This window comes from Hyla sarda, chromosome 7 (genome assembly GCF_029499605.1).
Source record: "Hyla sarda isolate aHylSar1 chromosome 7, aHylSar1.hap1, whole genome shotgun sequence".
NCBI classification, from domain to species: domain Eukaryota; kingdom Metazoa; phylum Chordata; class Amphibia; order Anura; family Hylidae; genus Hyla; species Hyla sarda.
This window is the reverse complement of record NC_079195.1, coordinates 233,889,022-233,905,527: the sequence shown is the minus strand read 5'-3', so window position 1 is coordinate 233,905,527 and position 16,506 is coordinate 233,889,022. Positions and strand designations below refer to the sequence as shown.

At 40.3% G+C, this 16,506-nt stretch overlaps 1 protein-coding gene across 4 annotated transcripts in view; it reads left to right on the top strand.

The window, feature by feature from the left end:
- The window catches only part of BTBD19 (BTB domain containing 19), a 50,426-nt gene that overhangs the window by 7,990 nt on the left and 25,930 nt on the right, over positions 1–16,506 (top strand). For all 4 annotated transcript variants that reach the window (XM_056533118.1, XM_056533117.1, XM_056533119.1 and 1 more), the window contains exon 3: positions 234–287. In XM_056533118.1, coding sequence (XP_056389093.1) covers positions 234–287 — 54 coding nt within the window. The remainder of the gene's footprint in view (positions 1–233; positions 288–16,506) is intronic.

Sequence of the window (16,506 nt, the reverse complement as noted above, 5' to 3'; positions counted from 1 at the left end):
GCCCAACGCTATATGTAGAAGGATCGTCCGCTGTATGAACCGTCTTCGAAGGTCACATGGGGGTTATGGGGGCGCAATCCCAGAGACTGAGGGGGACGAAACTCATAGTCACACATTATATCGCAATAATCGTAAACGCGTATTATGGGGCCGCGCACAGATCCGCAGGTTCATTCGTAATCGTTGGTATTCAGTCACTTCTGTCATACTAATTAACTCTTTGTCCTCCACAGGCGCTGGAAGTTCTCACTGCCGCCTTACTGTACGGGCTCACGGATCTGAGGAAGGTAACGCGGGAGATTGTGGGAGGGGGAAATATACGGAAAGGAATCGTCAGAAAAACAAACATATCTGCCCCCGTAATGCCACAAAAACGCCTAAATTGTCTTTTTCGTATGTTCTGCGCTTTTCTGTTCTACAGCTGGGACAGTCCCAGGAATTATAGGGTTAAAGTGCTCAGACATCTGTATAGTCATGTGACTCATCTGGAACATTCATGGAATTACCATAAATGCAATATACTAAACTACAGATTATAATATATATATAACTCAGGATAAGTAATGTATATACACAGTGACCTCACCAGCAGAATAGTGAGTACACCTCTGGAGTATAATACAGGATATAACTCAGGATCAGTACAGGATAAGTAATGTAATGTATATACACAGTGACCTCACCAGCAGAATAGGGAGCGCAGCTCTGGAGTATAATACAGGATATCACTCAGGATCAGTACAGGATAAGTAATGTAATGTATGTACACAGTGATCTCACCAGCAGAATAGTGAGTACAGCTCTGGAGTATAATACAGGATATAACTCAGGATCAGTACAGGATAAGTAATGTAATGTATATACACAGTGACCTCACCAGCAGAATAGGGAGCGCAGCTCTGGAGTATAATACAGGATATAACTCAGGATCAGTACAGGATAAGTAATGTAATGTATGTACACAGTGATCTCACCAGCAGAATAGTGAGTGCAGCTCTGGAGTATAATACAGGATATAACTGTAATGTATTCTGACATATACTGCAGTGTACACACAATAATGTATTCTGACATATACTGCGGTGTACACACAATAATGTATTCTGACATATACTGCGGTGTACACACAATAATATATTCTGACATATACCGCGGTGTACACACAATAATGTATTCTGACATATACTGCGGTGTACACACAATAATGTATTCTGACATATACTGCAGTGTACACACAATAATGTATTCTGACATATACTGCAGTGTACTCACAATAATGTATTCTGACATGTGGGAAGCCTATCAGGCTGAATTTGTGGGAGGGGCTTTGGCTATTTAACATCCATCGGCCCCTCCCTCTGGGCGTATGCTGGGTTGGCGAAATTGCGGGGGTTCTTTCGTTGCGTACGCTGGGTCAGGTGTGTGGTGGTGCAGGTAAGTGCCGGGTGACCGGCAGGTTTCTTTACTGGGGCCCTGGTCTGTTGCTATTGCTCCCCTCGTTTGGCGGGCAGGCTCCGGCACCCAGCGTGTTATGTTAGGCGGCGGTCCGTCGGTGCAGCGCATGCCCGGGCTGGCCGCAGCGTATACGGTCTCTGGGTCCAGCAGCAGCTGGCGGCATGGCAAGCGCGGGGAGACGCGACCCACGTGGGTCTCCCTGTGCCGGCGTCTCACGTGCAACACGGGGCTCTGAACGGGCGGAGTCACAGCATGCCAGTGAGCCGACGGTATAGCTCCACGGATGGCCAGCAGGTGGCGCTGAAAAAAAAAAAAAAAAAAAAGGTGTGTGTGTGAGGAAATGTTAGGCTTACAGAGAGTATTGGTACCATACAGTAATAGGGGCTGGCTCATGGTGCACCGGTGTCAGGCCACGGTTCCTGACACATGCACTATCACAGACAAGGGGCAGCTTGTAAAGTTTATAATACGATAATTCATATCACTGTGGCTCGGTTTAGGGGGGGGGGGTGGTCATGCATATCGGGGTAACGGGTCAGAAGCGTGGGGTTGGGGTAGTTTCAGGCATAGGGGGGGGGGGGTAAGGGGGGGTCAGCAGGTATGGGGTCAGAGGTAGTAGGTGGCGCGTAAACCATATGGTTAGTACACTGTTAGTTTCTCTTGCAGTTTAGGTGGGCTGTATCCAGTTAGGTGGTCGTTACGTTCCTGGTCATTGCAAATTCGGCTACGGTCAGTACCAACCGTACGGCGGTTGTTCATGTTATTTATTCACGTTTCACGGTGGTCATCACTTTCGCTAGCAGACGCTAGTTCACGTCATTTCAGTCAAATGCTTGATACTCCTGTTACATTAGTTAAGGTTACGCACTACTGCTGTTACACATAGGCCCTGAATTACTGTATATCTGACTCGACATGTCAGATAGGGTTCAAGGCGTCATTGCTACTGTCACGCATACAGTGCATTTCGTTTACACAGGTAGTGGTCACTGCGATCTTGACTCTTCTTCAAGGGTGACCACTCGCCTGCGGTGGTTGCTGACACGTCTTCAGAGCCATCGCTAGTTAGTTAGAAACGGTGCACACTGTAATCTTGACTCGCAGTCAGGATGTGTTCACGGTTTAATTATTCATGACTATACGCGTCATGCACACATTCTCGGTCAGACACACGGTCAGGCCTCGTTTCAAACTATTCAGGTGGTACTCTGGGGTCGCACTGGCACTACGGTCAGCACTCTTGGGTTCGGCCACATTTCACGGGCAGTCTGCAGCTGTAAGCTAACATTAAGTATGTATTCGGTTGTTTGCAGGGTTACAGTCGATTTGCTGTTCGTTCAGACGTCTTACTGTTGTGTTACAGTGGTGGTAAGGTCAGTCAGTACTCAGCGAGGGGGGTACACGTTTCTCATATCTGGTGACTCACGATTACCGTTTTGTTTCCCCGGCACCCGTTACGGCCCGGACAGGTCATGTCTCACGTGTCAGACATAGAGGACCCGATGTCCATCCCTGATACACCAGCTAGAAGCTCCGTGCGAGGGACGCCCTCCTCTGCAGCTTACAGGGCTTGGACGATCCCTAAATTGATGGAGGAGTTGCGCAAGAGAGCAATTCCATTTCCAGCAACCGCCCGAAAAGCAGAGTTGTACAAACTCCTCATGGCGGATCAGGGGGCTGGCGACAGTCAGGAGGGGACCTCGAGCCAGTCCACCCTCTCTGAACTGCATGCAATGATGACTTCCATGTTGGGCAGGCTGGATTCTCTGGAGAGAAGGGGCATTCAGGGGCCTCCAGCTCCAGCAGTATTGCAGGCGCCAACGCCTACACAGATGTCTGCCCCTGTTCCGGTAGGCAACCCAGGTAGGCGCTCTGGGCCACCAAGGGTGTCACCAGTCCATTTTGTCCCAGCGGCCCTGAGGAAAGACATACTGGAAGGGAAGGACATCAATTTGGCGGCCCTGTTGCTATCTGCCTTTGACGTTGAGGACACTAGAACGGTAGCATGCGCTGACTTATCTGTTGTCCTTAAGAGTAAGGACACCAGGCTGAAACGGAAGCTAAATATCCACGAGTTTGTCATTGCCTTCAGCAAATACAGGGAGGTGATATGCTCAGCCAGGCCGGAGCGCAGAGAGGAGCTCGACCTGTATTTGCTGAGGGTTACGGAATACGCTTACAAATACGGTGGTACCCATTTCTACGATTATCATAGAAGTTTCTCAGCCATGGCAGCGGCGGCCTTCAGCCAAGATGGGTATCTCACAGACTGGAGCATCGAAGATTCACAGATGTTCTGCAGCCACTTCGCAAATCTCAAATTCCCCGCATGTGCCGCCTGTCAATCAATCACGCATACTACGGCGTGGTGTGTAGGGCTGGCTCAACAGGGCGAGCAGGGCACTATCAGACCGTCCACTTCCACGGACAGTTTCAGCAGGTCCGCACCTGCCGTGGATAAGTTGGGCCGTCCAGTACACTACCTCGGAGGCTCACAAATTTGTAACAACTATAACATGTCTTCGTGCAACTTCAGCAATTGCAGGTTATTACACGTCTGCTTCTACTGCTTCAGGGCACATCCGGGCTCTGCTTGTAGGCAGAAAGGGCCAGCATGACTAGGCGGGGTACGTACCCCAGTCCTGGCCGCTCTGCTCGCGGATCACCCGGACCCAGATTGGGTCCAATGGTTGATTAATAGTTTTGTTAGAGGCTTCCACGCCGGCATGGTCACACTGCCGCAGGCCACATTTGAATGCGACAATCTGTTGTCTGCCGTAAACGATCCCGCTGTTGTCACTGAATTAATAAATGCTGAGCTAATGAAAGGTTATATGATTGGCCCCTTGTTAGTTTCTCCATTCAGGTCTTGGAGGGTCAGTCCGGTAGGGGTGGTAACAGGCAAGTTCAATGGGAAAAAGAGACTGATATTTGACTTGTCGGCTCCTCATGGGTCACGTATTCCCAGTATCAACTCTCTCATTCCATCCGAGGAGTTTAGCATGCATTATTCTTCCATAGACCAGGCTATTCAGGTCATCTTGGCGCTCGGCCCAGGGACTTGGATGGCGAAGGCGGATATCACTGACGCCTTCAAGTTGCTGCCATTGCACAGGGACCAGTGGCAATGGTTTGGGCTCAAATGGCAAGGGGCATATTACTTTGCTTCCAAGTTGACGTTCGGATGCAAGAGCAGCCCGTGGCTGTTTGACCAACTGGCCCAGGCATTGCACTGGCTGCTGGTTAATGTCTCTGGATGCAGCCAGGTCATCCATTACTTGGATGACTTTCTTCTGCTCAGTCGCCCGAGGGAAGAGCCGGACCAGTTGGTCAGATTGCTAAAACTGTTCACTGATATTGGGGTGCCAGTGTCTCCCAAGAAAATGGTCGGTCCAACTAAGTGTCTCACCTTTCTGGGAGTAATCCTAGATTCAGTCGCAATGCAAGTCAGCTTGCCCACTGACAAACTCAACCGTATCAGAGACACTATTCATAAGTACACGGTCTCACAGGTCACGACCAAGGGCGAGTTGCAGAGCTTGCTGGGAATGCTGGCATTTGCTATGCGAGCAATCCCGCAGGGTAGAGCGTTTGTATCCAGAATATTGTCTTTGCTGCATGGTGTCCCTCATCAACACAGTAGGGTTTGGTTAGATTGTCAAGCCCTGGCTGACCTGAACATGTGGGATAGGTTCATGGCACAATGGAATGGGACGGCCATGTTTGTCCCGCCAGCCTCCGAGTTGTCCCCCAAGATCTGCACTGACGCGTCATCTTCCATCGGTTATGGTGCAGTGTGGGGCAGCAGGTGGATGGCGGGCCAATGGTCCAAGCAGGTAATGGCTCTGGCAGGCTTCAGCAGCACCTCGGCACTCTTTGAGGTTTTCCCCATTGTAGCAGCTGCAGTGACATGGGGCGACAAATGGTCAGGGCAGACGGTGGAGTTTCAGTGTGACAATCAGGCGACAGTTGCCATAGTCAACAAGGGCAGTTCCGGGCATGCTACTGTTATGTCATTCATGCGCAGACTAGTCTGGGTGTCCTTACAACACAATTTCAATTTTGTAGCCAGACACATACCGGGGGTAGACAACACGGCCGCAGATGCTCTGTCCAGAGCTAATTTCAATCTCTTTTCACAGGTGGCTCCGCAAGCAGACGCAGTAGGAACACAACCCCCTTGCCTGGCACAATTAATCTTGGACTGAATCATTACACACAGGTGGCCCGGGAGTTAATGTCGGACGCCTTAGCCCCCAATACCAGAAAGGCCTATCATGCAGCACACGACACCTTCAAGGCATATCTGTCGCAGCATAGTATCCCCTTTTCTTACGACACCACTATCATTCTATCTTTCATCGGTTTCTGCCACTCTTCTCTGCACCTGTCTCATAGCACTATCAAATCTTACCTTTCGGGCATTCAGCATTTCATTTCTTTATACCACCCAGACAGGCTATCTATCTTATCATCTCAGGCTGTCAAGGCTGCGCTCAGAGGGGTGGTGGCTCGTAGCGCCACAGCGCCAACTCTCAGGAAACCGATCAGCGGCGAGCTGTTCCGAGCCATGTCTGACGCATTAGCCAATAACCCGTTTGGCTTCGAGCGCAGTCTGATAATCAAATCTGCCATTTATCTAGCCTTCTATGGCTTCCTCCGGCCGGGTGAATTTTCATGTGTCAGGCGGGGAGCGACACATCCACAGAAGGCTCATTTAAGGTGGCAGGGTTCTTGGTTCGAAGTTTCACTGTCTGTCACAAAAACTTGTAGGTGGGGGGCGGTGGTTAAGTATTTTCCTTCAGGTAATAACTGGTGCCCGGTGGCAGTGTTGGCACAACTGGTTGAGTTCCTCCATGATAAGCCTCCGGAGTCGCCACTGTTGCCTTTCGGTGGAGGTGCTCTTACCACTTCTCTTTTCACATCGCATGTCCGCACGCTGCTTGGTAATTTAGGACACAACCCCAGAGAGTTCTCAGGGCACTCATTCCGCATAGGAGCAGCATCGGCGGCCTCCAGGCACAAAGTGCCTGTACATGTCATCCAGAAGTTGGGGAGGTGGCGGTCTGATGCATATACCACTTATGTCCCAGATCCCTCAAGGGAAATGGCAGAGGCATTTCAATTTTTGGCACTATAAATAAATGATACTTAATTACCCTAACTGGTGGTGTATTTTTGCCCTCTATAGGCTGACCCTCGACGCGGTTTTCAGGCACACCTCAACCGCTGTTCTATGTTATAAGCAGAGTTTTGGGTTTAGGTCTTGGTAAATCTAGTTTCTTGCAGGTGGCCTTGGCAGGAGATAACAGGTAAGCCCATGCACGGTTCAAAGTCCTGACCACAAGTGGGAAGCCTATCAGGCTGAATTTGTGGGAGGGGCTTTGGCTATTTAACATCCATCGGCCCCTCCCTCTGGGCGTATGCTGGGTTGGCGAAACCCACCCTCCTCACCCTTTTCTTCATCACCATACATAAGGGAATGCCCTCTATAGGCTGACCCTCGACGCGGTTTTCAGGCACACCTCAACCGCTGTTCTATGTTATAAGCAGAGTTTTGGGTTTAGGTCTTGGTAAATCTAGTTTCTTGCAGGTGGCCTTGGCAGGAGATAACAGGTAAGCCCATGCACGGTTCAAAGTCCTGACCACAAATACTGCGGTGTACTCACAATAATGTATTCTGACATATACTGCGGTGTACTCACAATAATGTATTCTGACATATACTGCAGTGTACACACAATAATGTATTCTGACATATACTGCAGTGTACTCACAATAATGTATTCTGACATATACTGCGGTGTACACACAATAATGTATTCTGACATATACTGCGGTGTACACACAATAATGTATTCTGACATATACCGCGGTGTACTCACAATAATGTATTCTGACATATACCGCGGTGTACACACAATAATGTATTCTGACATATACTGCAGTGTACACACAATAATGTATTCTGACATATACTGCGGTGTACACACAATAATGTATTCTGATATATACTGCAGTGTACACACAATAATGTATTCTGACATATACCGCGGTGTACACACAATAATGTATTCTGACATATACTGCGGTGTACACACAATAATGTATTCTGACATATACTACAGTGTACACACAATAATGTATTCTGACATATACCGCGGTGTACACACAATAATGTATTCTGACATATACCGCGGTGTACACACAATAATGTATTCTGACATATACTGCGGTGTACACACAATAATGTATTCTGACATATACCGCGGTGTACACACAATAATGTATTCTGACATATACCGCGGTGTACACACAATAATGTATTCTGACATATACTGCGGTGTACTCACAATAATGTATTCTGACATATACTGCAGTGTACACACAATAATGTATTCTGACATATACTACAGTGTACACACAATAATATATTCTGACATATACCGCGGTGTACACACAATAATGTATTCTGATATATACTGCAGTGTACACACAATAATGTATTCTGACATATACTGCGGTGTACTCACAATAATGTATTCTGATATATACTGCAGTGTACACACAATAATGTATTCTGACATATACTGCAGTGTACTCACAATAATGTATTCTGACATATACTGCGGTGTACTCACAATAATGTATTCTGACATATACTGCAGTGTACACACAATAATGTATTCTGACATATACTGCGGTGTACACACAATAATGTATTCTGATATATACTGCAGTGTACACACAATAATGTATTCTGACATATACTGCGGTGTACTCACAATAATGTATTCTGATATATACTGCAGTGTACACACAATAATGTATTCTGACATATACTGCGGTGTACTCACAATAATGTATTCTGACATATACTGCAGTGTACACACAATAATGTATTCTGACATATACTGCAGTGTACACACAATAATGTATTCTGACATATACTGCGGTGTACTCACAATAATGTATTCTGACATATACTGCAGTGTACACACAATAATGTATTCTGACATATACTGCAGTGTACACACAATAATGTATTCTGACATATACTGCAGTGTACACACAATAATGTATTCTGACATATACTGCGGTGTACTCACAATAATGTATTCTGACATATACTGCGGTGTACACACAATAATGTATTCTGACATATACTGCGGTGTACTCACAATAATGTATTCTGATATATACTGCAGTGTACACACAATAATGTATTCTGACATATACTGCGGTGTACTCACAATAATGTATTCTGATATATACTGCAGTGTACACACAATAATGTATTCTGACATATACTGCAGTGTACACACAATAATGTATTCTGATATATACTGCGGTGTACACACAATAATATATTCTGACATATACTGCAGTGTACTCACAATAATGTATTCTGACATATACTGCGGTGTACACACAATAATGTATTCTGACATATACTGCGGTGTACTCACAATAATGTATTCTGATATATACTGCAGTGTACACACAATAATGTATTCTGACATATACTGCAGTGTACACACAATAATGTATTCTGATATATACTGCGGTGTACACACAATAATATATTCTGACATATACTGCAGTGTACTCACAATAATGTATTCTGACATATACCGCGGTGTACTCACAATAATGTATTCTGACATATACTGCGGTGTACACACAATAATGTATTCTGACATATACTGCGGTGTACTCACAATAATGTATTCTGATATATACTGCAGTGTACACACAATAATGTATTCTGACATATACTGCGGTGTACTCACAATAATGTATTCTGACATATACTGCGGTGTACAGGTTTTTTTCCTGCAAACACCGGTTTGTAAAACAGAGGGTGAATGGTCCGTGGCCTCGCTGTGCGTACAGTGCGGTATATGTCACAATACCGCAAATACAACAAACACCACAGTGGTAGAAATCAGTAATAATTTCATGTTTGATATGGTGTTGTACGTCTGTCCTGTAGTGGAGGCCGGTTTGTAATAGTCGTAGATAAGACCCTGACAGAGAGAATATATATTCGTACACCGCGCATCCTGCCCTCAGGATACTATAATAAACCCACAGGAAATAACAGACGTCTGGGACGGAAGCCGCGCCAAACTGTATACACAGCTGCTGCCCCCTATACTGTCACCTCTGTTCAGTGTATCACTGATATATCACATGCAATATATGATATGTATTATATCCTGTATGTGGTGTATATTATACTGTATATGATATGTATTATATCCTGTGTGGTGTATATTATACTGTATATGATATGTATTATATCCTGTGTGTGGTATATATTATACTGTATATGATATGTATTATATCCTGTGTGGTGTATATTATACTGTATATGATATGTATTATATCCTGTATGTGGTGTATATTATACTGTATATGATATGTATTATATCCTGTATGTGGTGTATATTATACTGTATATGATATGTATTATATCCTGTATGTGGTGTATATTATACTGTATATGATATGTATTATATCCTGTATGTGGTGTATATTATACTGTATATGATATGTATTATATCCTGTATGTGGTGTATATTATACTGTATATGATGTGTATTATATCCTGTATGTGGTGTATATTATACTGCATATGATATGTATTATATCCTGTGTGGTGTATATTATACTGTATATGATATGTATTATATCCTGTGTGTGGTATATATTATACTGTATATATGTATTATATCCTGTATGTGGTGTATATTATACTGTATATGATATGTATTATATCCTGTATGTGGTGTATATTATGCTGTATATGATATGTATTATATCCTGTATGTGGTGTGTATTATACTGTATATGATATGTATTATATCCTGTATGTGGTGTATATTATGCTGTATATGATATGTATTATATCCTGTATGTGGTGTATATTATACTGTATATGATATGTATTATATCCTGTATGTGGTGTATATTATGCTGTATATGATATGTATTATATCCTGAATGTGGTGTATATTATACTGTATATGATATGTATTATATCCTGTATGTGGTGTATATTATACTGTATATGATATGTATTATATCCTGTATGTGGTGTATATTATACTGTATATGATATGTATTATATCCTGTATGTGGTGTATATTATACTGTATATATGTATTATATCCTGTATGTGGTGTATATTATACTGTATATGATATGTATTATATCCTGTATGTGGTGTATATTATACTGTATATGATATGTATTATATCCTGTATGTGGTGTATATTATACTGTATATGATATGTATTATATCCTGTATGTGGTGTCTATGATATGTATTATATCCTGTATGTGGTGTATATTATACTGTATATGATATGTATTATATCCTGTATGTGATTTATATTATACTGCATATGATATGTATTATATCCTGTATGTGGTGTATATTATACTGCATATGATATGTATTATATCCTGTATGTGGTGTATATTATACTGCATATGATATGTATTATATCCTGTATGTGGTGTATATTATACTGTATATGATATGTATTATATCCTGTATGTGGTGTATATTATACTGCATATGATATGTATTATATCCTGTATGTGGTGTATATTATACTGTATATGATATGTATTATATCCTGTATGTGGTGTATATTATACTGCATATGATATGTATTATATCCTGAATGTGGTGTATATTATGCGATTTATACTGCATATGATATGAATTATATCCTGTATGTGGTGTCTATGATATGTATTATATCCTGTATGTGGTGTCTATGATATGTATTATATCCTGTATGTGGTGTATATTATACTGTATATGATATGTATTATATCCTGTATGTGATTTATATTATACTGCATATGATATGTATTATATCCTGTATGTGGTGTATATTATACTGCATATGATATGTATTATATCCTGTATGTGGTGTATATTATACTGTATATGATATGTATTATATCCTGTATGTGGTGTATATTATACTGCATATGATATGTATTATATCCTGTATGTGGTGTATATTATATTGTATATGATATGTATTATATCCTGTATGTGGTGTATATTATACTGTATATGATATGTATTATATCCTGTATGCGATTTATACTGCATATGATATGAATTATATCCTGTATGTGGTGTATATTATACTGCATATGATATGTATTATATCCTATATGTGTTGTATATTATACTGTATATGATATGTATTATATCCTGTATGTGGTGTATATTATACTGTATATGATATGTATTATATCCTGTATGTGGTGTATATTATACTGTATATGATATGTATTATATCCTGTATGTGATTTATATTATACTGTATATGATATGTATTATATCCTGTATGTGGTGTATATTATACTGTATATGATATGTATTATATCCTGTATGTGGTGTATATTAGACTGTATATGATGTGTATTATATCCTGTATGTGGTGTATATTATACAGTATATGATATGTATTATATCCTGTATGTGGTGTATATTATACTGTATATGATATGTATTATATCCTGTATGTGGTGTATATTATACTGTATATGATATGTATTATATCCTGTATGTGGTGTATATTATACTGTATATGATATATATTATATCCTGTATGTGGTGTATATTATACTGTATATGATATATATTATATCCTGTATGTGGTGTATATTATACTGTATATGATATGTATTATATCATGTATGTGGTGTATATTATACTGTATATGATATGTATTATATCCTGTATGTGGTGTATATTATACTGTATATGATATGTATTATATCCTATATGTGGTGTATATTATACTGTATATGATATGTATTATATCCTGTATGTGGTGTATATTATACTGTATATATAGTTAGTTACATAGTTAGTACGGTCGAAAAAAGACATATGTCCATCAAGTTCAACCAGGGAATTAAGGGGTAGGGGTGTGGCGCAATATTGGGGAAGGGATGGGATTTTATATTTCTTCATAAGCATTAATGTTATTTTGTTCCATGAATGTATCTAATCCTGTTTTAAAGCTGTTAATTGTTCCTGCTGTGACCAGTTCCTGAGGTAGACCGTTCCATAAATTCACAGTCCTCACGGTAAAGAAGGCGTGTCGCCCCTTGAAACTAAACCTTTTCTTCTCCAGACGGAGGGAGTGCCCCCTCGTCCTTTGGGGGAGTTTAACCTGGAATAGTTTTTCTCCATATTTTTTGTATGGGCCATTAATATACTTATATACGTTTATCATATCCCCCCTTAAACGTCTCTTCTCAAGACTAAACAATTGTAACTCCTTTAATCGCTCCTCATAGCTAAGATGTTCCATTCCCCATATTAGTTTAGTCGCGCATCTCTGCACCCTTTCCAACTCCGCAGTGTCCCTTTTATGGACAGGTGCCCAAAACTGAACAGCATATTCCAGGTGAGGCCGTACCAATGCTTTATAAAGGGGGAGTATTATACACTATAGACTGTACCAATGCTTTATAAAGGGGGAGTATTATGTCCCTGTCCCTGGAGTCCAGGCCTCTTTTGATACATGACAATATCCTGCCGGCTTTGGAAGCAGCAGCCTGACATTGTGCTATTCTGTAGTCTGTGATCTACAAGTCACCCAGATCCTTCTCTACCAGTGACTCTGCCAGTTTAATCCCCCCTAAGACATACGATGCTGCAGGTTATTAGTACCCAGATGCATAACTATGTATATGATGTATTATATCCTGTATGTGGTGTATATTATACTGTATATTATGTGTATTATATCCTGTATGTGGTGTATATTATACTGTATATGATGTGTATTATATCCTGTATGTGGTGTATATTATACTGTATATGATATGTATTATATCCTGTATGTGGTGTATATGATATGTATTATATCCTGTATGTGGTGTATATTATACTGCATATGATATGAATTATATCCTGTATGTGGTGTATATGATATGTATTATATCCTGTATGTGGTGTATATTATACTGTATATGATATGTATTATATCCTGTATGTGGTGTATATTATACTGTATATGATATGTATTATATCCTGTATGTGGTGTATATTATACTGTATATGATATGTATTATATCCTGTATGTGGTGTATATTATACTGTATATGATATGTATTATATCCTGCATGTGGTGTATATTATACTGTATATGATATGTATTATATCCTGTATGTGGTGTATATTATACTGTATATGATATGTATTATATCCTGTATGTGGTGTATATTATACTGTATATGATATGTATTATATCCTGTATGTGGTGTATATTATACTGTATATGATATGTATTATATCCTGTATGTGGTGTATATTATACTGTATATGATATATATTATATCCTGTATGTGGTGTATATTATACTGTATATGATATATATTATATCCTGTATGTGGTGTATATTATACTGTATATGATATATATTATATCCTGTATGTGGTGTATATTATACTGTATATGATATGTATTATATCCTGTATGTGGTGTATATTATACTGTATATGATATGTATTATATCCTATATGTGGTGTATATTATACTGTATATGATATGTATTATATCCTGTATGTGGTGTATATTATACTGTATATATAGTTAGTTACATAGTTAGTACGGTCGAAAAAAGACATATGTCCATCAAGTTCAACCAGGGAATTAAGGGGTAGGGGTGTGGCGCGATATTGGGGAAGGGATGGGATTTTATATTTCTTCATAAGCATTAATCTTATTTTGTTCCATGAATGTATCTAATCCTGTTTTAAAGCTGTTAATTGTTCCTGCTGTGACCAGTTCCTGAGGTAGACCGTTCCATAAATTCACAGTCCTCACGGTAAAGAAGGCGTGTCGCCCCTTTAGACTAAACCTTTTCTTCTCCAGACGGAGGGAGTGCCCCCTCGTCCTTTGGGGGAGTTTAACCTGGAATAGTTTTTCTCCATATTTTTTGTATGGGCCATTAATATACTTATATACATTTATCATATCCCCCCTTATACGTCTCTTCTCAAGACTAAACAATTGTAACTCCTTTAATCGCTCCTCATAGCTAAGATGTTCCATGCCCCATATTAGTTTAGTCGCGCGTCTCTGCACCCTTTCCAACTCCGCAGTGTCCCTTTTATGGACAGGTGCCCAAAACTGAACAGCATATTCCAGGTGAGGCCGTACCAATGCTTTATAAAGGGGGAGTATTATGTCCCTGTCCCTGGAGTCCAGGCCTCTTTTGATACATGACAATATCCTGCCGGCTTTGGAAGCAGCAGCCTGACATTGTGCTATTCTGTAGTCTGTGATCTACAAGTCACCCAGATCCTTCTCTACCAGTGACTCTGCCAGTTTAATCCCCCCTAAGACATACGACGCTGCAGGTTATTAGTACCCAGATGCATAACTATGTATATGATGTATTATATCCTGTATGTGGTGTATATTATACTGTATATGATGTGTATTATATCCTGTATGTGGTGTATATTATACTGTATATGATGTGTATTATATCCTGTATGTGGTGTATATTATACTGTATATGATGTGTATTATATCCTGTATGTGGTGTATATTATACTGTATATGATATGTATTATATCCTGTATGTGATTTATATTATACTGCATATGATATGTATTATATCCTGTATGTGGTGTATATTATACTGTATATGATATGTATTATATCCTGCATGTGGTGTATATTATACTGTATATGATATGTATTATATCCTGTATGTGGTGTATATTATACTGTATATGATATGTATTATATCCTGTATGTGATTTATATTATACTGCATATGATATGTATTATATCCTGTATGTGGTGGATATTATACTGTATATGATATGTATTATATCCTGTATGTGGTGTATATTATACTGTATATGATATGTATTATATCCTGTATGTGGTGTATATTATACTGTATATGATATGTATTATATCCTGTATGTGGTGTATATTATACTGTATATGATATATATTATATCCTGTATGTGGTGTATATTATACTGTATATGATATATATTATATCCTGTATGTGGTGTATATTATACTGTATATGATATATATTATATCCTGTATGTGGTGTATATTATACTGTATATGATATGTATTATATCCTGTATGTGGTGTATATTATACTGTATATGATATGTATTATATCCTATATGTGGTGTATATTATACTGTATATGATATGTATTATATCCTGTATGTGGTGTATATTATACTGTATATATAGTTAGTTACATAGTTAGTACGGTCGAAAAAAGACATATGTCCATCAAGTTCAACCAGGGAATTAAGGGGTAGGGGTGTGGCGCGATATTGGGGAAGGGATGGGATTTTATATTTCTTCATAAGCATTAATCTTATTTTGTTCCATGAATGTATCTAATCCTGTTTTAAAGCTGTTAATTGTTCCTGCTGTGACCAGTTCCTGAGGTAGACCGTTCCATAAATTCACAGTCCTCACGGTAAAGAAGGCGTGTCGCCCCTTTAGACTAAACCTTTTCTTCTCCAGACGGAGGGAGTGCCCCCTCGTCCTTTGGGGGAGTTTAACCTGGAATAGTTTTTCTCCATATTTTTTGTATGGGCCATTAATATACTTATATACATTTATCATATCCCCCCTTATACGTCTCTTCTCAAGACTAAACAATTGTAACTCCTTTAATCGCTCCTCATAGCTAAGATGTTCCATGCCCCATATTAGTTTAGTCGCGCGTCTCTGCACCCTTTCCAACTCCGCAGTGTCCCTTTTATGGACAGGTGCCCAAAACTGAACAGCATATTCCAGGTGAGGCCGTACCAATGCTTTATAAAGGGGGAGTATTATGTCCCTGTCCCTGGAGTCCAGGCCTCTTTTGATACATGACAATATCCTGCCGGCTTTGGAAGCAGCAGCCTGACATTGTGCTATTCTGTAGTCTGTGATCTACAAGTCACCCAGATCCTTCTCTACCAGTGACTCTGCCAGTTTAATCCCCCCTAAGACATACGACGCTG